Source organism: Rhinolophus sinicus, chromosome 3, assembly GCF_057876585.1.
Source record: "Rhinolophus sinicus isolate RSI-liver-muscle chromosome 3, RSI-T2T, whole genome shotgun sequence".
Lineage (NCBI taxonomy): Eukaryota > Metazoa > Chordata > Mammalia > Chiroptera > Rhinolophidae > Rhinolophus > Rhinolophus sinicus.
In genome coordinates this window covers 94,203,093-94,225,753 of record NC_142503.1, presented here as the reverse complement: position 1 = coordinate 94,225,753, position 22,661 = coordinate 94,203,093, and the positions used below count along the sequence as shown (strand labels likewise).

Genomic DNA, 22,661 nt, shown 5'->3' with positions numbered 1-22,661 from the left:
CAGCAATTAACTGTAAATACGTATGTATTAATGGGCATACAAGACATATACAAGGTATGATCAAACAATATTGTGAATGTTTAAATAAAAAAATTTATTACAGTAAAAGACACATTGCCATTAACCCCCCTCAAAATACCCCCTTTGCTTCGAACACACTTATCCCATCATTCTTACCACTTTCTGAAGCAGTTCAGGGAGTCCTCTTTCATGAGTGTCTTTAGTTGCACTGTCATGGCTGCCTCCATGTCCTGAATCGATTCAAAACGTTTACCTTTTGTGGTCATTTTGACTCTGGGGAAGAGCCAGAAGTCATACGGTGCCAGATCCAGTGAATAAGGTGGATGAGGACACACCGTGATGTTTTCATTTGAGAAACTGCCATATACCAGAAGCGATGTGTGACATGGAGCCTTTCCTGTTGTGATCACAAAATACAGTGAATGCTGCTGCCGAGTGCCATCCAACAGAAAGGCAGGGATCTTCAATATGGGAAGCAGGGCATAAAACCTTAGTAAGAGTGTGTTACAAGTTTCAACTTGTTCAGTGCAGTCAGTCAGGTGTAAGCTACGGTTGAGAGGTGTGTTTTAAAGTGTGTGGTAAATCATCCTCCATCATGACAATGCTCTATGTCACACATTGTTTCGGGTATATGGCAAAGGTAAACGTTTTGAATCAAGTCAGGACATCAAGGCAGCCATGACAGTGCAACTAAAGACACTCATGAAAGAGGACTTCCAGAACTGCTTCAGAAAGTGGCAAGAATGATGGGATAAATGTGTTCAAAGCAAGAGGGAGGGAGTATTCTGAAGGGGATTAATGGCAATGTGTCTCTTACTGTAATAAATTTTTTTTATTTAAACATCCACTGTATTGTTTGATGGCACCTCGTATGTGTAATTTATAACAATAGCACAATAAAGGGGGGAAAGGATGGAGCTATACAGAAACAAAGTTTTTATGTAGTACTGAAATTAACTTGGTATTAATCCAAACTAGATTGTTTTAATATAAGATGTAATTCCAAGGACAACCTTTAAAAAAACTCAAAAACATAGTAAAAGAAACAACAAGGGAATTCAAATGGTACACTAAGAAATAGCTATATAACACAAAAGAAGGCAAAAAGGGTGGGGCAGAGGAAAAAGACAACAGACAAATAACAAAATGATAGACTATATCTTACGTTCAGTAAATTATATTAAATAGAAATGGATTAAACATTCCAATTGAAAGGCAGAAACTGGTAGAATGGATAAAAAATATGATCCCACCATATACAGTTAAGTGACACGTTTAGATTCAAAGACACAAACAGGTGGAAAGTGGAGAATTAGGAAAAGATATAATATGCAAACAACAATGATAAAAGAACTGCAACAACTACACTAATATCCCACAAAATTGACTTGAAAACAAAAAAAACGTTATGAGACAAAGTAGACATTTTATAATGATAAAGGGATCAATGCATCAAGAAATACAACAACTATAAATAAATATGTACCTAGCAACAAAGTTGCAAAATACATGAAGCAAAAGCTGACAGAAATGAATGGAGAAACAGACAAGTCAACAATAGTTGAAGATGTCACTATCCCACTCTCAATAATTTTTTTGATAGATTAGGCAGAACATCAGAAAGGATATAGAAAACTTGAACAACGCTATTGACCAACTTGACCTGTCACCTATAACCTGACACCAACCCAAATAAACAGCAAAATACACATACTTTTCAAGCACAAGTGGAACATTCTCCAGGATAGACCATATGCTAGGATATAACAAAAAGTCTCAATGCATTTAAAAGGACTGAAATTAAATAAAGTATGTTCCCCAATCACAACAGAATTAAATTGAAAGTCAATAAAATAAAGAAATTAAGGAAATCCACAAGTATTTGGAAATTAAGTACTTCTAAATAACTCCTGGGTCAAAAAAGAAATTGAAAACTATTTTAAGGTGAATGAGACAAAAATGCAACATATCAGAATTTATGGGTTGCAGATAAACAGTGCTTGGAGGAAAAATTACAGCTACAAACATCTATATTAAATAAACAGAAAGACCACAACAATAGCTTAACCTTCTACCTTAAGAAACTAAAAAAGAAGAGCAAACTAAACCCAAAGCAAGCAGAAGAAAGGAAATAATAAAAACTCAAGTGGAAATCAATGAAACAGAAAACACAAAGGAAATTAATTAAACCAAATGTTGGTTCTTTTAAAAAATTAACAAATATGTAGCTACACTGACCAACCAAAAAAAAAAGAGAAGATACAAATTACCAAAATCAGAAGTGAAAATTGTAAATTGTAAGTGAACACTATAAACAACTTTATACCAACTGACATAAAATGAACAAATTCCTAGAAAGACACAAATTATCAAAGTTGACTCAAGAAGAAACAGAAGAAAAGATAAACAAAAGTGTTTAATAACAGACTCATCCAAAAAAAGAGAGGACCCAAATAAAAATAAAATCAGAAATGAAAGAGACGTGACAATGGACACCACAGAAATACAAAAAAAAAATTAAAGAAAATACTATGAGTAATTATTTGCCAACAAATTGGACAATCTGGAAGACATGGATAAATTCCTAGAAACATACAAACTTCCAAAACTGATCAAGAAGAAACAGAAAATCTGAACTGACCGATTACTACCAATGAAAGTGACTCAGTAACAAGCTCCCAACAAACTAAAGTCCAGGACTAGATGGCTTCACAGGTGAATTCTACCAAACACTCAAAAAAGAATTAATAAATAAAAATCATATGGTAATATCAATAGATGCAGAAAAAACATTTGACATAATCCAGCAGCCATTTATGTTAAATCTCTTAGCAAACTGGGAATAGAGGGATCATATCTCAACATAATAAAAGGCCACATATGAAAAACCCACAGCTAACATCATACTCAATGGGGAAAAGCAAAAACCATTCCCCTTCAGATCAGGAACGAGGCGAGGTTGCCCACTTTCACCACTTTTATTCAACATAGTGCTGGAAGTTCTAGCCACAGCAATCAGACAAGAAAAAGAAATAAAAGGCATCCAAATCGGTAAGGAGGAAGTAAAATTGTCATTATATGCAGGTGACATGATACTATATATAGAGAACCCCAAAGACTCCATCAAAAAATTATTAAAACTGATAAATGAATTTAGTAAAGTAGCAGGATACAAAATTAATATTCAGAAATCAGCTGCAATTGTATAACTAATAATAAACTATCAGAAGGAGAAATTAAGAAAAGAATTCCATTTACAATTGAGTCAAAAATTATAAAATACTTAGGAATAAATTTAACCAAAGAAGCAAAGGCCTGTACTCAGAAAATTATAAGACACTGAAGAGAGAAATTAAAGAAAATCCAAACAAAGGGAAACACATACCACGTTCATGGATAGGAAGAATCAATATAATTAAAATGTCCATACTGCCTAAGGCAATATACAAATTCAATGCAATTCCTATCAAACTACCAAGGACATTTTTCACAGTAATAGAACATATAATCCTAAAATTTATATGGAACCATAAAAAACCCTGAATAGCCACAGCAATCTTGAGAAATAAGAACAAAGTAAGAGGTATTATGATACCTGACATCAAATCATACTACAAGGCCATAGTAATCAAAACAGCATGGTGCTCGCATGAAAACAGACACAAAGATCTATGGAACAGAATAAAGAGCCCAGAAATAAATCCATACCTATATGGTCATTTAATCTATGACAACGGAAGCAAGAATTTACATTGGGGTAAAGAAAGTCTATTCAATAAATGGTGCTGGGAAAACAGGACAGACACATGAAAAAAAATGAAGGTGGACCACCTCCTTAAACCATATCCAAGAACAAACTCAAAATGGATTAAAGACTTAACTGTAAGATCCGAAACCATAAAACTCCTAGAAAAAAATATAGGAAGTAAATTTGCAGACATTAGCCTTAGTAATATTTTTACTGATATATCCCCTCAAGCAAAGGAAGTAAAAGGAAAAATAAATATATGGGATTATGTCAAACTATAAAGTTTTTTCACAGCAAAGGAAACCATCAATAAAACAAAAAGCCATCCAACTAAATGGGAGATTTTTGTCAACAATACATCTGATAAGGGATTAATATCCAAAATTTATAAATAAACAAAAATCATTCAACTCAACACCAAAAAACAAACAACCCAATTTAAATAACGGCAGAGGACATGAAGAGACGTTTTTCTAAAGAGGTCATACAGATGGCCAATAGACATATGATAAAATGCTTAATCTCACTAATCATTAGAGAAATGCAAATAAAAACCACAATGAGATACCACCTCACCCCAGTCATGGCTATCATCAATAAACCAACAAACAAGCGCTGGCGAGGATGTGGAGAAAAGGGAACCCTTGTGCACTGTTGGCGGGATTGCAGATTGTTGTGGCCACTATGGATATCTGTGTGGAGGTATAACAAAAAACTGGAAATGGAACTACCTTATGACCCAGCAATTCCATTCTTAGGTATCCATCCAGAGAAATCCAAAACGCTAATTCAAAAAAATATATGCACCCGTTTATTGTAGTGCTATTCCAATAACCGAGAATAACCAGAATATATTAATAATTCTTACAACCCAATATTAAGAAGTCAAAAACCCAACTTTTCATTCATCCAGAACTTACATTCCCTATTTCTCTTGGTCTCCCCTTTTCAGTTAAAAGATCACTTGTTGTGCCTGACAGAGAAGTCAGAAGCCAAAGTGGTCAAATGCGCTTCTCCATCACCCACCCAAGTTTCCACAACCATCTCCAAGCAACAACCTATCCCTAAGCATCCATTTTTGCTCTTCTGGGTGTTGGCTTCGGAGATAAGCCGCCTCCCGTGGCTGTCCTTTGCTCTGATCTTTTCAAATCTGAGTCAAGTCTGCGGCCTCCTGTTGCAACCATTCTAGTGTGTTTAGAGCGCGCCTCCTTCCTCGCTCCTTCCTGTTACTGCTCCAGCCAACATGTCCTTTCGGAGCTGTTCACAAACTCCAGCCCGCCCACCTTTTCTCTGACCTTCTGAAGTCGCCTTTCCTAACAACCGAACTTCTGGAATCACACTGGCCCGACTGCGAGTCCCACCGTATGTGCACCTACCAGCTACGGGACCTGGGGCCTGGGGCTTAACCCTGAGTTTCCCTTTCCTGCTCTGTAACTGTGGTGACAACCACAACTCGCAGGGTGATGTGCGAATGACACGAGCGGGACACAACACCCGACACGTGTCAGCCGCTCGGTAAAGGTTGGCAGCATCACTAATGCCTTCCCCTTCTGGGCCTGCAGCGCGCTCGAAGGTCGTCCTCCCCCAAGTCTGCCCATCCAACTTATCAAAAGGGGCCGAGTGCTACGCACAGGGCTTAGAAGAGGGCCGCGGCCCGCACCTTTTGGTCCAGGTCCAAGCGGTAAGGCACGGGCTGGATCCTGCGGCGCGGCCGCGAGCCGGCGCGGGGCTGGGGCGCGGAGCTGGGCAGCACGAAGGTGGGCACGCCCAGCGCTCCCGAGAAGCTGAAGCCCCACACGAAGATGCGGTCCACGCGGGCCGCGCGCTCGCCCACGTACTGGAACACGGGCGCCTCCGCCTCGGCCTCCGCCGCCTCGCGCCGGCTCCGGGAGCGCCCGGCCGCCGTCCAGTGCCCGCGCCCTGGCCTCGGCCCGCGCAGACGGCGCCCCAGCCGAGCCCCTGCCGCCAGCGCCACCAGTGCCATCCTCAGCTTCACGCCTCAGCGGCTCCTGGGCGCCGCCATCTTTCGTAACCCTTGACCCCACGCCCCGGCGGAAGAGTCCGCGATCATGTTCACTCCTGGCTGAAGGCAGAGGTGCTGAGGGCAGCCAAAGGCGGAGCCAGGTGCCCTGATCCGGAGAGTCCGGCTGTGGAGGCCCCGGTCTGGCGTTGCCCTCCTTGTGCGCGATCTTTTCCGAGCTCTAGAAGACGCCCTCAACTCTCCCCTCCCCGCGTAACGCACAATTGCTGAGCAGTTTCCCTGACACGGCAGGCGCTGGCGCTTTTATGTTTTGCCAGGCCCTTCGCTTCTTAGCAATAGCAGGGGTAAAACCTAAGTGGTTGCCCACTCTGCGCAACTCCAGTGTAGTGCCCTCCCCCGCCCTATTTTACCCCCTTTGCCACTGTCCCTCGTCGTTTCTTTACCTGGTTGCACCGTTCCTGCTCCCATGAGCTACCAGGCCACTCAGTCCGTGCTCCTGCCGTAGTGAGATAGAGTGTATCGCTCTTACTATTGTCATTCGCTGCCTAAAACCCCGCAGCTATTTCCCTGCGGTCTTCAGTGCATCTTCCCCAGCGTCACCTCGCCCCTCAGCTGTCACTCCACTTGAGTCTGGTCGTGATTTCTGAATCCCGGTGCTGTTTCAGGCCTCCCTACTTTGCACACAGTGCCTCAAATGCCTTTCGCACCGCCCTCCTGCAGATGTCTGGCAAACTCCTACTTATCTTCTAAGATACAACTCGAGCATCTTCTTTGAAATTCCATGAAGGCAGCAACTTCAGTTTATTCAGATTGTCCTCACCAACCGTGTACTGGAGTTCAGCATGCAGCAAGGAGCAAGGGACACCCTCATGAATGAATGACCCAGGAGTCTAGGGACCTGGGTTCTAGTCCCGGCTCTCTGCTAATGGCTTGCTACATGGTATTGGAAGTTGTCTCTTTTCTGTGGGTCTCATCTCCAAAATAAAGAGGTTAAAAAAAAAAAAAAAAATCAAGACCTGAAATGAATTTTTGAAAATGAATGAGATGTTTTGACTTTAGGGCCTGTAGGATCTCTTGCAGCCCATTATGATCCGTGAAAGCATTCCCACGTATATACTAGTCCCAAATGCTGAGGGCAAACTAGTTCTTTTTTCCCTCCCTTGCTTCCTTTTCTCTCATTTTCTTTATATTGTCTGATACCTAGAACCAATCCAGTTTTAAAGTACTCCCAAGACCAGTTCAGTTTACTTTGTTGTTCTGGAATGTGCCTTGTATCCAGTCTGTGAACCATGTTTTTATAGTCCGTGGAGAAATGTGGTTGATGTTTAATCATTGTGTGGGGCTGTTTTATGGAGGGTGTCAGGGAAAGCTGACTGATAAGATGTGGTAACCATGAGACTGCTCCTCAAAGGCCTCCAACTACAGGGAACGTAATTAACCAAAGCTATGAGGTCAGCAGTCTGCTGGGCTGTGAAATCTATCCTCTGTTTATACTGAGGTCATGCTTCCCTTGGACTGCTCCAATGACAGAGCAAGGCAGGAATACACACTCAGGCAGAGATGTTCCTGGGCAGCATGGGCTCCTCTGATGGTCAGCTTTGGCTGGAGGATTCCCCAGTGGACTTCCTTGGGCTATATGGTACTCTAGGACTTTTACCCAGCCTCCCCCCTCTCTCCCTCACTTAGGTTCAGACTTGTGTCATGGCCTAATGGCTGTCCCAGGTTTCCCAGGCTCCTCCCACCCCTGTTTTCTTTTACAGAGGCATTTCTCATAATAAAATCCTTGCCCATTGAATTCTGTCTGGGTGTCTACCTCTCAGAGAACACAAACTAACACATAAGGAAATATTTGAGCCAAAGCACAGAAAAATTAGTGAGCCATTAGATATCCTGGTAGAGTGTACAAAGGCCCAGAAGTGACAGACTGCCTGGGTGCTGCTAACTGACCCAAGCCACGGAAGCTAACACAAAACAGTGCTGTGCAACTCTTAGCTTATTTTTCGTAGATGATGATAGCCACCAAAAACTTTGCCTTGGTCATGGTTTGCTAAGCCCCACAACCTCATTACTAGGTTATAATGAAAGCCAAATTTTGTCACACAAACAGACATTTACTTAAAAACATTCACTAGGAAGCAGGGATCAAATGATCCATAAAACCTATTCTGTAAGTTTAAGAGAGTCCCAGCTCTCTGTCCTTTTAGATGCACCTACCAGCCTGGTGCATGAAAGTTTTTCTCAAGGCAAATAGAACATTCCAGACACAGAATTTTGTTTCCCTTTTAACAGGAGTTGGCATTAGACTTGGCAGAACCACTTGGAAATCAAAACCTCAGGTAACATCTCTTAAAAGTAAAGGCCTCGGCCGGCCCTGTGGCTCAGGCAGTTAGAGCTCCATGCTCCTAACTCCGAAGGCTGCCGGTTCGATTCCCACATGGGTCAGTGGGCTCTCAACCACAAGGTTGCCTGTTCAACTCCTCGTGTCCCGCAAGGGATGGTGGGCTGCGCCCCCTGCAACTAAGATTGAACACGGCATCTTGAGCTGAGGTGCCTCCCAGATGGCTCAGTTGGTTGGAGTGCGTCCTCAACCACAAGGTTGCCGGTTTAACTCCCACAAGGGATGGTGGGCTGTGACCCCTGCAACTAGAAACGACAACTGGACCTGGAGCTGAGCTGCGCCCTCCACAACTAAGACTGAAAGGATGGCAACTTGAAGCTGAACGGCACCCTCCACAACTAAGATTGAAAGGACAATAACTTGACTTGGAAAAAAGGCCTGGAAGTACACACTGCTCCCCAATAAAGTCCTGTTTCCCTTCCCCAATTAAAAAAAAAAAAAAACTTTAAAAAAAAAAAAGTAAAGGCCTCACTGGATCCTCACATCCCGTGTATACAAAGGAGAGAATAGCTCAAAAATCTGCTTCCCAAGTCTTGACTACCACTAATTTCACAAATGAAAGCCCATTTCTCACATCCTCCAACGCCAGTTATGTCAAGTATCAGTTTATTGCCTCTCAGCAATAAATCTACTCTTCATTGACTGCTTTGGGAAAATGAAGATGGGCCCTTTAAATATTTTTCCTGGAGAGACATAGCAGGAGAAAGAGGCCTTCCTTCCTGGTTTCAGGTGCATGAATGGCCTCCTAGCAGCCAGCTCTTGCAGCAGTTGATGGCCAGCAGCACAGAGCGGCCACCTCGGACAATGTCATAGCAGAGTGCCTCCTAGGAGGCCTCCCATGGAAGACTTTCCTTGGCCACCAATGGATGGATCTCTGCAAAGTTCCCCAGTGCACAGCATGAGAGTGACCCCTACCATCTGGGAGCCATGGTTGTGCCTTTTCCAACAAGGTCTCAGCTCTGGGGGTGGCCTCTTTCTGGGGTGCCCTATTTCAGCCTAAGGAGTGGGGCTGCTCCTAATGTCTACTATTTCTGTATTCTTGAGAGTTCTTCTTACCAGACAATCCCTTTTGCTACAATCCCTTGTTATCATGATTAAGTCTTTATATTAAACTTTCCCTATTCAAATCACTGGATGGTTTCTATCTCCTCATTGGACCCCCACTGACACACCAATTAAGAAGCCATTAATTTCGCCAAACCCATTTCTAACACTCATTAAGCTAATTAGCAAACCCTCCAATGTTGATGGAAAGAGAGAAGGCTGACTCTAGTGTGTGGTTCTTCTGATTAAATGCTAACTGACCACATCTGAAGAGTGTTTGGGACCTCCTCCCACCCCCAACACACACACACACAAGAGGGCAGGATAGTTGGAACTGAGTGAGGAAGTGGAGAGAGGTAGGAGACGAGGTTGGGAAGATGGAGGCAAGATCGCCTTTTGGCCATTGTAAAGTTTGGGGATTTTACCTAAATTTCTGAATCTAGAGAATTGTGTTGGAGTAGGCAGTCCAGTAGCCTTGATCATTTGCCCCAGCCTGATGGGCAATATCTCTGTCACGGGGAGGTACAGTTCCACAAAGGCTTTGACTCTTTTCAAGCTTTCTGTCCCAAGTGCATATCAATCATTCTATAACTTCCACCAAAAAATCTCCACGGACACCTCGGAGACACAGAAAGGAGTCCCTGGGGCCCACACATACATGCAACTTGGAAGGGAGAAGGAATTAACATCCTAGAAGCAACCTTCAACCAGTCCAGGGGACTCTTCCTTCACTAAGGCAATAAGAAATGCCCTGGTGAGGAAGCTGTAGCATCTTTGAGAAGCTCAGCGTGACGAGGCTAGGGTGACAGTACTAGATGCTACTCTGCCAGAAACTAGACTCCCAAAGTAGATGGTAGGGTTCCAGAACAGCAGAGCCAGGTGGCTGGACTCCAGCATCAGAGGCAAGGTGGATGGACGTGGTCAAACAGGAAGCACGGCAACAATCGTGCACTGACACCAGAGACTGTGGCATTGGCTATCTGACCACAGTGTTCCGAGGGATGAGATGGAAGGGCAGACAGTAGGGTGCTTCCTGGATGAGTATAACTGGGAAAAACTTGGTGAGCAGGAGACTGACAATGGTTAGCACAATGGAAAATTAACGCCCCACCCAGTTTCAGTTTCTGACCAATTCTCAGACCAGAGTCCAGCAATTGTGCGGGGCGGCTGGATCCACTTGAGGAAGGACCCTGCAGAGCCACCACAAACAGAGTCAATAAATATTCTCCTTATCACTTCCCAAAGGAACCTGTGGTTACTTACCATGGTTAACTAGACGTTGGAGAATGAGAATAACCAGGTCATCCAAGAGCTGGGTGCAGGTCTGAGTTGACACTGACGCCCTAGAAATTGAAACACCAACAAGGCCCCCAGTTGGAGTTGGGGCTTGTGGAGGGCATAATTATGTCTCATGAGAGTCAAATGTGTCCAGGCATCACCCTGTTAAAACATCCCTGGTTCCCGAGGACACGGTTGGGAAGGCCATACTGAAGAGCTCCCATTGGTTCCCTTACCCTACCTGGACCCGGCGAGTATTAAGTCAGAAAACATACTGCATTCCAGGTAGAAATGCGGACCTGAGCACCATCTTCAAAGATGTAAGGATTCAGGAGTAGTGAGGCCCATCAAATTCCCACTCAGTGCACGTGTTTGGCTCCTGTAAAAGCCAGTTTATAACTAAACTACTATAAACTTAGCTAAGTGCACAGCCCAATCATACTTGTAGCTGCTGTGTCAGGAGCAGTATTTTACTGGAACAGATCAACACAGCTTCCGGAACTTCCTAGGGATCCTGATGTGGTGAATGGGTTCTTTTCAATCCTGGTGGTAAAGAGGATGAAAGGCAGTTTGCCTTCCTCTATATGGGAAGGACCGGATTACTCACTAATGCTCGCAAATTAAGTATCTGTGTACACGTCTTTGTCTCCAGCTCTGCTTTTATTGATCAAGTTGAGACATACAGGAGAATTATGCAAATATTATTGTATTAGAGTTCTCCAGAGAAACAGAACCAGTAGGTGAAATGGGAATTTCATTGTTTACTGTCTGCAAGCTGGAGACTCAGAAAGCAAGTGGTGGGTTTCTAGTCCGAGTTCAAAGGCCTGAGAACCAGCAGCACAAAAGGAGGAAGCCCCAGTCCGAGGGCAGGAGAAGAGCAATGTTGCAGCTCAGTCAGGCAGAGAGAAGGGGAGAGAGAGAGAGAGAGAGAGAGAGAGAGAGAGAGAGAGAGAGAGAGAATTCAATCTACTCCTGCCTTTTTGTTCAGCGGGAGGGTAGTTTTCTGTACTCAATCCACCAGTTCAAATGCCAATCTCTTCCAGAAGCACCTTCACAGACCAACTCAGAAATAATTTTTTAACCACTATCCGCACATCTATCCTGTGGCCCAGTTGAGTTGACACATAAAATGAACCAATGATGACAATTATTAACATAATTAGGAGATATTTATGTATTTATGAAATGCATATACAATTTTCAACTGTTCTTTTATAAGCAGGACTGTCCCTTTATCTAAGTGTATGGCCTCTCTGAGTTTTTGGTTTTAAATATCTGTTCTTTTACAAACTGGCAATGCTGGTAGATGGTAGGCTTTTAAAAAATCTTTACTTGGCAGAACTAAATGTATAACCCTACGTGGTTCTCTCAAATTTCTAAAACATTTTACTTGTAAGGGCTATCCAAAATACAGAACTGTTGGTTTGAGATTTGGGACACAAAAGGCTGCCGCGACGAGCTCTGCGATGTGAGCCCAGACACTAGGTGGTGATGCTTGCCTGTCGATGTAGCTCCTGCTAACCGAGAAACAGGATAAAAGCCTACAAGCCGGTTTCCTCTGCTGGAGGGTTGGGCTGATAGTCACAACTGGGCTTTTATATTTTACTGTCAAAACCTGGTTGGTTTTATATATGGGTTGTCTGCTGGCAAATACAGTACGTGCATTTTTGTCCAAATATCAGCTACCCCAGTTTATTAAAATGTCTGCTAATGTTAGCCAAGCTAAATGTTCCCACCGCCTGTAAGGACATTTTCCTGTAGATGGTCTAATTTGTTAACTTGGAGTAGCCGAAATTCTCTAGTTTCAAACAGATACCTGTACGAAAATAATTTATTGGCTATTAACAATCTTTATTTGAAGATTTGAACTGCCATTTATAACATACGATAAATTTCCATAAAATTTCTGGAAATTCTTTGTTTCTATTGATTTATTCTTGAACCAATATGACAAGGTTTAAGCTACTACAGCTTTGTCATATGCTCTGATTTTTACTCAATCAAGTCTCTCTTCTTTGCTCTTTCACAAAATTACCTTTGCTACTCATAACATTTACTTTCATATAAATTTTAAAATCATCTTGTCAGTTGCATTTAAAAATCCCACTGGGGATTTATTGGAGTTGCATTAAATTCATGAGCTAATTGAGAGAAATTAAGTAGGAAATGACATTTTTTACAATCTGGAATCTTCTATTTCAGTCACCTACTTGAATGAATTTAGACCTCTGCTTGTAGATAAATTCTTCTTTCAGTTTTCCAAGAACAGAATCTTCCAACTTTTTAGGACAGTAGTCTCCAAATGATTTGGATTACACATCCCTATGGGTAAAATATGTGAACATGAAAAAATATATACCACTTATTTACACACATTATTATAGTAATATATAGTGTATAAGACATACAAAGAAATTATTTAAATAATGAGATAAAGATTAAATAAAAAATGATATGTCTTATTTTGTTTTGTAAGCCATTTACTGTCATTAAAAATCACAGTGGTTGGAAAATAGCAGTAGTAAGATGATTTTAGCAAGAACAGTGACCATACATGCATAATTTAAAGTAGTTTTAACATTTTATAATACAGAAATGTGAGGGGCTGATTTTTAAAATCAGCATGGGGGTATAATTTATAATAAACTGCACTCATTTAAACAGTACAATGTGATAAACTTTGAAAAATGTGTAATGTATTTACCTGTTTGAGCATCACCACAATCGAAATACAGCATAATTCCATCCCCTGTAAAGCATCCTCGTGTCTTTTGTAGCCAATTCCTTTCTTCATCTCTGGAGCTAAGAAATTGATATGTTTTCCGCCACTGTGAAATAGTTTGCACTTTCTAGAATAATATGTGTGTGTAATCATAAAATATGGACTCTGTTATGTCTGGCTTCTTTGACTCAGCATGATGATTTTGGAAATTAATCCATGTTTTTGCATGCACCCAGAATTCATTCTTTTTTATTGCTGAGTACCACTCCATTATATGGACATACCATGATTTGTTTGATTCACCTGTTGATTGAATCTGTGGCTTGTTTTCTGCATCAAATATTATGAATAAAGCTGCTGTGAATATTCATGTACAAGTCTTTGTACTGATATACAGAGGGTGCCAAAAAAATGTATACACATTCTAAGAAAGGAAAAAGCTGTATTAAAATTACGCTGATGGTAACCACTTTGAGCACCTCTTGTAATTGCAGAAGTCAAATGTGACTTGTATTCATTCATCTTTTGCTATCGGTATATATTGAGTATTACAATTCTAATACAGTGTTTTCCTTTCTTAAACTGTGTATACTTTTTTTTTTTTGGCACCCTCTGTATATTACTCTTATCTTGGGTAAATACCTGGGATGGCTGCATCATATAGTGGGAGTGTTTTCAACTTTAAAAAAAAATTTTATTGTGGTAAAATACAAGGTCAGACAATTAAGTTCACAAACTCATCCTAGAAAAAGTGCTACATACCTCATTGCTGAATATCACCATGGTCACCTTCGAAGCACTCCCCTTGGGAAGCTATGCACCGACGCCAGCACCTAGTCCACCCTTCAAAGCAATTTTGGAACTCTTTCTGGAATGGCCATCAGAGCTGTCGTCATATTACACTTGATGTCCTGAATGTCATCAAAATGTCTTCCTTTCAATATTTCCTTTATCTTCGGGTAAAGAAAGAAGTCACTGGGGGCCAGATCAGGTGAATAGAGAGGGTGTTCCAATACAGTTATTTGTTTACTGGCTAAAAACTCCCTCCCAGACAGTGCCGTGTGAGCTGGTGCATTGTCGTGATGCCAGAGCCATGAATTGTTGGCAAAAGTTCAGGTCATCTAGCTTTATCATGCAGCCTTTTCAGCGCTTCCAAACAGTCAACTTTGTTAACTGTTTGTCCAGTTGGTACAGATTCATAATGAATAATCCTCTGCTATAAAAAAAAAAGGTTAGCTTTTGCAAACAGTGCCTCTGATAAGGGGCTAATATAAAAAATATACAAGGAACTTATGTAACTCAACAACAAAAATCAAACAACCCAATTGAAAAACGGGCAGAGGACCTGAAGAGACATTTCTCCAAAGAGGACATACAAATGGCAAATAGACATATGAAAAAATGCTCAACATCACTAATCATCAGAGAAATGCAAATGAAAACCACAATGAGATATCACCTCACCCTGGTCAGAATGGCTATCATCAACAAGACAAATAGTAACAAGTGTTGGAGAGGCTGTGGAGAAAAAGGAACCCTCATACACCGTTGGTGGGAATGCAGACTGGTGCAGCCCCTATGGAAGGCAGTGTGGAGATTCCTCAAAAACTATGAATAGAATTACCATATGACCCAACAATCCCTCTCCTGGGTATCTACCCAAAAAATCTGAAAACATTTATCCATAAAGACATGTGTGCTCCAATGTTCATTGCAGCTTTATTTACGGTGGCCAAGACATGGAAACAACCAAAATGTCCTTCCATAGATGAATGGATAAAGAAGCTGTGGCATATGTACACAATGAAATACTATTCGGCGGTAAGAAAAGATGAAATAGGACCATTTGTGACAACATGGATGGGTCTTGAGATTATAATGCTAAGTGAAATAAGTCAGACAGAAAAAGCAGAGACCCATATAATTTCACTTATATGTGGTATATAAACCAAAAACAACAAAAGAATAAGACAAACAAATGAGAAACAAAAACTCATAGACACAGACAATAGTTTAGTGGTTACCAGAGGGTACGGGGGGAGGGGGGTGGTAGATGAGGGTAAAGGAGATCAAATATATGGTGATGGAAGGAGAACTGACTCTGGGTGGTGAACACACAATGGGATTTATAGATAATGTAATACAGAATTGTACACCTGAAATCTATGTAACTTTACTAACAATTGTCACCCCAATGAACTTTAATTAAAAAAAAAAAAGATTAGCAACATCATTGCAACAAGTTCACGAACTTCATTGTCAGACAAAATTTATCACTGTAACAGTTTTTCAATGTATGATTCAGTGGCGTTATGTATACTCACAATGTTATGCAACCATTACTACTTCCATATGCAAAACTTTTTCATGACCCCTAACAGAGACTTTGTAATCATTAAGCAATAAATGCCCATTCTTCCTTCCACCCAGCTGCAGGTAGCCTGTAATCTACTTTCTGTCTTTATGAATTCACCTATTCTAAGTACCTCATGTAAGTGAAATCAGATTTGTCCTTTGTGTCCAGATTATTTTAATTAGCGTAGTATCTTCAAGGTTCATCATGTGGTAGCATTTATCAGAACTCAATTTCTTTTTATGGCTTAATGCTACTCCACCATATGTATACACCACATTTTGTTCATCCATTCACATGTTCATGGACACTTGGGTTATTTCCACCTTTGGCTATTGTGAATAATTCTGCAATGAACATTGGTGTAGAAGTATCTGAGTCTCTGCTTTCAGTAGTTTTCGCTATATACCTAGGAGTCGAATTTTTGTAATTCTATGTTTAGCTTTTTTAGGAACTACCAAAATGGTCTCCACAGTAGCTATACTACTTTACGTCCCCACCAGCAATGCACGTAGTTCCAACATCTCCACATTCTCACCAACATGTTATTTTCTGGGTTTCAGTTTTTTGTGTTTTTTTTTTTTTGTTTTTTTAAGAATAAATGTCCTGGGGCGGCCGGGTGGCTCAGGTGATTGGAGGGCTGTGCTCCTAACACCAAGGTTGCTGGTTGGATTCCCACATGGGCCAGTGAGCTGCGCCCTCTACAGCTAGATTGAGAACAAACGGCTCAACCTGGAGCTGAGCTGCGGTAAGCTGCCATGTGCTGCCCGTGAGTGGTGGGCAGCCAGAGTGAGTGGCTGGCAGCCAGTGAGAGATGCCGTGATCTGCTGTGAGCGGTCGTGAGCAGCCAGCCAGTGGCCGGCGACCAACTAGCTCAGCGGGGTAGAGCGCAATGCTCATAATGCCAACATGGGCCAGTGAGCTGTGATCTCCACAACTAGACTGAGAACAACGGCTTGACTCGGAGTTGAGGTGGGGGAAGGGGGAGGGGGAAGGGGGAGAAAGAATAAATGTTCTAATGGGTGTGAAGTGATATTTCATTGTGGTTTTGATTTGCATTTCCCTAATGACTAACAACATTGTGCATCTTGCCATGTGGCTGTTGGCCATTTGCATGCCTTCCTTTGAGAAAGGGCTATTCAATTTTCTTGCCCATTTTTGAATTGGATTGTGTGTTGATGTTGTTGTTGAGTTATACCATGTTTCCCTGAAAATAAGACCTAGCCGGACCTAGCTTATACTATGTAAGACCGGGTATTATATTATATTATATTATACCCGGTCTTTTGCTCCAAAAGACGCATTAGAGCTGGTTGTCCAGCTAGGTCTTATTTTGGGGGAAACATGGTAGGAGTTTTTTACATAGTCTGGATATTAACCCCTCATCAAATATTTGATTTGCAAATATTCCTATTCCATGGATAGCCTTTCCACTCTGTTAAGCGTCCTTTGATGCATAAAGTTTTTGCTTTGATGAAGTCCAATTTACCTATGCCAAATCCAATGTCATGAAGCTTTTCCCGTTTTCTTGAAGAATTTTGTAGTTTTAGCTCCATGTTTATGTCTTTGATTCATTTTGTGTTACTTTTTGTATATATTGTAAGGTAAGGGTCCAACTTTCTTCTTTTGCATGTGGATATCCAGTTTTCCCAGCACCATTTGTTGAAAACACTGTCTTTCCCTGTTGCATTGTCTTGGCACCCTTATTGAAAATAAACAAGAGGAGGGAGTTTGTGACCACTACACCTGCCCTGTAAGAAATGCTCAAGTGAGTCCTGTAACCTGAAATGGAAGGATACTAGACAGTAACTTGAAGTCATATGGAGAACTGAAGATCTCAATTAAGGTAAATAAATAGACAATTATAAAAGCTAGTATTATTGTAACAATGGTTTGTAACTGCTTATTTTATTTTCTACATGATTTAAGAGACTAATGCATTTAAAGAAAAAAAAAGTCTAAAAGCTAGTATTATTGTAACTTTGATTTGTAACTCCAAATCTTGTTTTCTACATAATTTAAGAGAGTAATGCATTTAAAAGAATTATTAAATTGTGCTTTTGGGCACAGAATATGTAAAGATGTAATTTTCGTGACTTCAACAACCGAAAGTGATGGGGACAGAGTTGGAGGAGCAGAGTTTTGTGTTCTATTGAAGTTAAGCTGGTATACATGCAAATTGGAGTTATAACTTTAAGATGTTAAATGAAATGCAATCCCCATGGTAACCACAAAGAAAATATACTCATGCATCACTTAATGATGGAGAGACCTTCTGAGAAATGGGCTGTTAGGCAATTTCTACATTGTGGGAACATCACCGAGTGCACTTACACAAACATGGTTGGGCTAGCCTACTACACACCTAGGTTATATGTTATAGTCTATTGCTCCTAGGCTACAAACCTACACAGCAATTGTAACACAGTGGTATTTGTGTATCTAAATATATACGAGGTCTGACAACCACCTTGCACTTACATTGGCAGCACTGTACAAACAGCTTGGTAAGGTTTCATAATCTTGGTACATCAGTGTCTCACAGCTGTGTTTGTGTCAATATGTTGTGGTGTCTTTGCTGAGTGGTGTTCATTATGGTTGTTGTGTGTTTTTGTGTGCCATCGCGAGAATGTCTGAGCTCGAATTAAAGCAATGAACAAACATTAAGTTTCTTGTTAAACTTGGCAAGAGCGCAAGTGATATCAGGGACATGTTAGTCCAAGTTTATGTGGATAATGCCATGAAGAAAACGGCAGTGTACAAATGGATTAAATGTTTTTCTGATGGGAGAGAACACGTCACTGATGAAGAAAGATCAGGCCAGTTAATAACAAGCAGAACTGACGAAAACATTGCAAAAATTCATCAAATTGTGCATCAAAATTGTCGGCTGAGAAGCATAGCAGACCAAGAAAACATTGATAGAGAAACAGTTAGGAAAATCTTAACTGAAAATCTTGGCATGAGAAAGGTATGTGCAAAAATGGTCTCAAAGGAGCTCTTGCATCACCGCAATGCACCAGCACACACAGCACTGTCTGGGAGGGAGTTTTTAGCCAGTAAACTAATAACTGTGTTGGAACACCCTCCCTATTCACCTGATCTGGCCCCCAATGACTTCTTTCTTTACCTGAAGATAAAGGAAATATTGAAAGGAAGACATCTTGATGACATTCAGGACATCAAGGGTAATACGACGGACAGCTCTGATGGCCATTCCAGAAAGAGTTCCAAAATTGCTTTGAAGGGTAGACTAGGTGCTGGCATCAGTGCACAGCTTCCCAAGGGGAGCACTTCAAAGGTGACCTTAGTGATATTCAGCAATGACTGTCAGATGTCATAAAGGATTTCTAAGGTTTGGGCCTGAGAAATCCTTGGGAAGAATGGCGTTTTGTTAATTGAGAAAGGGAAGAAGACTGCAGGAGGAACTGGGGAGAGAGTGGGGTATGTTATGCATGAGATGCCTGTTTATCCTCCAAGTGAAGATTTCAAAGTAGGCAGAGTATAGATTGGTGTTGGGGTAAAGGGTCTGGGCTGGAGATACATACTTGAGAGTAATAATCATATCAGGGGTATTCAAGGTCCCAAGTTTAGATGAGGTCATCCAAGGAGTGAGAGCAGACAGGAAAGAGATCCAACCCTAAACCCTGAGTTACTGCTCTGCGTAAAGGTTGGAAAAATAAAGAAGGACTTGCAACAGACTGAGGACAATACCCAGAAAAGTAGGCAGAACAACAGCCAAATATGGTTTCTTAGAAGGTCAACAGCGATTAGTTATGTAAAATGCTGATAGATCAAGTAATTGATGGACTGAAAAATGACTATAGGATTTAGCAATTCAGAGGTCACCAGTGACCTTGGGGGGGGGGGAATGTCTTAGTGGAGTGATGGGCGTTAATTGGAATGGGTTCAAGAAAGAATAAGAGAGAAATTTTGTATTTGTAAATTTACCTACTCACTAAAATTTATAGGTAAACCCAGAACCACTACTCACAGTGATTTCCCTGGTCTTTTGTGGACAAGTAGAGAGTGGCAAAAAATTTGAGTTGCCTGCTGCACACATTCCCAGTTGCGGTAAAACAAAGCGACCATCTTTTGTTTCATCTATTGCACTATAAACAAGTATCCTTTTCCTGGTCTGTTTAATGCTATAGTCTTCACATTTTTTTGTATGTGGTTTTTGTTGGTTTTGCTGTTTAAAATGCCCCTCAAGCATAGAGCTGAAGTGTTGTCTAGCGTTCCTAAGCACCAGGTTATGATATGTCTTATGCAGAAAACACCTGTTAGATAAGCTTCATTAGCCATGAGTTACAATGCTATTGGCTGTGAGTTCAATTAATGAATCAACAATGTATATTAAGTAAGGTGTCTAAACAAAAACACACACAAAACAAGGATATGTAGTATAGGGTCACAAAATGTAATGACCAGAGGCTGGCAGAAACCTAACCTTGTTTTTCCCCTGGGGGCAGTGGTTCAGTCTTGCTAAGCCAGCAGTCGTGTGGGGTGGCCTGCGGGGTCTCAGTTCCCGCTCCCCACATAAGAACACAGGACATGGTGAGGCCAAAAAGGAACACCCACGGAGCCATAGGTAGGGGAGTCACACCACTATATTCTCACTGGACGCTGGGCGAGACACACGCAGTAGGATCCACACGATCCGCAGCCCACCATTCACTTCTCTGCCTGCCAACCAGCCAACCAATCAACGCAGCCCCATACTTACATCAGTTACAGCTGATGGCCAACCAATCACAATTGATGGTCACTCACTCCCAGAGCCAGCACCTCCCCACACGAGGCCGCAAGGCCAAGAGCCTGGAAACTGCTCTCTGGGACTCTGTCCCCACAGCATTTGCTACAATTTATAGAACATTAACTCCTCTGAATAAAGAGAATCAACTGTAACAGAATGGAAGTATTTTCAAAACTTTCTTTTAAAAATGTCAAAAAAGCAGGTACTTTCTCAACTAATTGAATTATCTTTATTTTGAAAGGACAGATTTTTTAAACAGCATCTGCTAGGAAGCTTACGTTTGATAGCCCCCTGAAGAAAAATGTCAGCAAATTTGGGACACTTTTGTCTTTTTGGAAAAGAAAATGTGTGTCAGACCACATATTAACTTCAAGACAGCAGCGACCGCTGGTCAAGGAAAGACAGGGGAATGAGAACGGCGCCCTCAATTGTGTAACATTTCTGTATGAAGGCATATTGTCTCAAGTCTGAGCACTGGGTAAATGGTTTCTATTACCCTATTCTTTTGGCATATTTGAAATAGATAGGTAACTGCAACTTAAGCAACACTACTATATCATTTGACTGATAAAACGCCACCATGATCTGATGGACAGCTCATGAGTGGTTGGCTACGTCACTGACCCATAGAAAGGTCAGGACATGCTGTTGGTTTATAATTTGATGACTTTAAGGCAATTTCACCAGTCACTGGAGTTGGGACTTCACGGCTCTAAAGCTACAAATTGCAATCATGCAAAAGTGTATTCAATAAGAGCAAGAAAGTACATCCACGTTTGTCTATGGATGAGAACAGACATATGCCAGTCACGCATCAAAGGTTGGAGATGGATGAGCCTGTCCGGCCTTCAGCAGAACGGGACTGAGAGCCTCCAAACAAACTGCAGCTGAACTGACTTAGATAGCACCGGAAACGGCAACTCCCACTTGGGGCGCTGCGGACACACGAGTTGAGGCTGCCTTCCAGGAAGCCAAAAAAAAAAAAAAGGGAAAAGAAAGAAAAAGGAGGGATAGTGGGGAGCAGGGCCTAGGCCGCCGCCCACACGCCGCGCCCCCGCCTCTTCGCCGTCCCGGCTGCTGCCCTCGGCCTTTGGCCGCTCCCTAGTGGCCCAGCCCTCGGACCCCGCGGTCAGGCGGTCGCTGCCCGCTAACGGGGACCTCAGGTGCGTACCCCGCCCCCGCCGCCATTAAACGCGGGTGCTTTTCTTGGAACTTTCTCCTCCCACGGGCCTGGAGAAGGGGAGGCTTGGGGACGCCTCCCACCAAGGCGCACGAAGGGAAGCGCCCCTTTCCTCGCCGGCTCAGCGGCCCCCAGAATCCGATTGCCGGGGGCAGGGCCCAAGGAGTGGGGGTGGGGCAGGGAAACCGGCCGTGTGGGCAACGGTCGCAGGCAGGGACCGCGCATCCTTCTCCTTTCTGATTGGCTGGGCGGGGCGATGGGAGGATGCTGGGGACTCTGGGCTCTCTGGGGTCCGGTGCGGGTGAGGTCACGCTCCGCCTGACGTGCGCGGGGCTCTCGCGCTGTGTGCGGAGTGTCTGATTGGTTAGGTGAGGCGCTGCAGTTGCCTGGTAACTGCCCCCAGCTCCTCGGGGAGGCGCCCTAACAATGCCCCTCACCTTTCTTACCCAGTAGCCGGTGGCTTGGGTTTTGTCAGCGGTGCAGCCTCCTGTGGCCTGTTGGCAGAAAACCAATTCTGAGGCCCTGAGCAGAGCTTCTGGCCTAGGACTGCAGTCCAAACTGTTATGGTTTAGAGCAGGAGTGTCCAAACTTTTTTCAATGGTTTTCACCAAGGGCCATAGGCGGTAAAATACACAAACAGCTGGGCCACTCACTTGAGGTGAAGTATGTATTGCCTCACCTGGTTTATTTAAGTAAGCTAAATATATTTTTGGAATTTGCTGTGGGCCAATTAACAATGGATTGTGGGCCGCAGTTGGCCCGTGGGCCGCAGTTTGGACACCCCTGGTTTAGAGATAAAGGGGGGAAAAAGACTCGCATGGCTATATTTTACAGGCTTCAAATCCAAGCTTTGCTGTTTAATAACAGCTTTATTGAGATACAACGTAAAAGTTACCCTTTAAAAGTGCATAATTCAGTGGTTTTGAATTTATTCATAAGAGTTTTGCAAACATCCCCACTATCAAATTCCAGAACATTTTTCATCATCTAAAAAGAAACCCCATGTGCATCAGGCAGTTGTTCCCCATTTCCCACCTTAACCCTTGGCAATCGCTAATGTACTCTCTACCAATTCTGGACATTTCCTGGAGTCTTTTGGGTCTGGCTTCTTTCGTTCTTTTTTATGGCCAACTAATCATTGTATGGGTAAACCACATTTTCATTATCTGTAGATTTACGG

The 22,661-nt window shown here is 42.3% G+C and overlaps 2 protein-coding genes and 1 long non-coding RNA gene across 5 annotated transcripts in view; 1 reads left to right on the top strand and 2 right to left on the bottom strand.

Moving 5' to 3' along the window:
* The window catches only part of RCC1L (RCC1 like), a 38,158-nt gene extending 31,837 nt beyond the window's left edge, over positions 1 to 6,321 (bottom strand). The window contains exon 1 of one of the 2 annotated variants that reach the window (XM_074328447.2): positions 6,194 to 6,321. Coding sequence is in view for 1 of the 2 variants with exons in the window: in XM_019754991.3 (XP_019610550.3) it covers positions 5,430 to 5,753 (324 nt within the window). In the remaining variant the exon portion in view is untranslated. Of the gene's footprint in view, positions 1 to 5,429; positions 5,818 to 6,193 lie in introns of those variants that run through there. The other variant, XM_019754991.3, reaches the window with a different exon arrangement.
* Positions 1 to 22,661, top strand: part of LOC109460015 (general transcription factor II-I repeat domain-containing protein 2) — a 372,825-nt gene that overhangs the window by 285,904 nt on the left and 64,260 nt on the right. Inside the window, exon 1 of one of the 2 annotated variants that reach the window (XM_019755013.3) lies at positions 21,277 to 21,464. The exons of the other annotated variant lie outside the window; for it this stretch is intronic. The gene's annotated coding sequence lies outside the window, so the exon portion shown is untranslated. Of the gene's footprint in view, positions 1 to 21,276; positions 21,465 to 22,661 lie in introns of those variants that run through there. 2 annotated transcript variants of the gene reach the window in all.
* On the bottom strand, positions 11,673 to 14,201 carry LOC141570388 (uncharacterized). The gene is made up of 3 exons (XR_012494391.2): positions 13,955 to 14,201; positions 13,175 to 13,272; positions 11,673 to 12,792 (listed from the first exon to the last, which is right to left on the bottom strand). It is a non-coding gene; the product is annotated as an uncharacterized LOC141570388 (long non-coding RNA).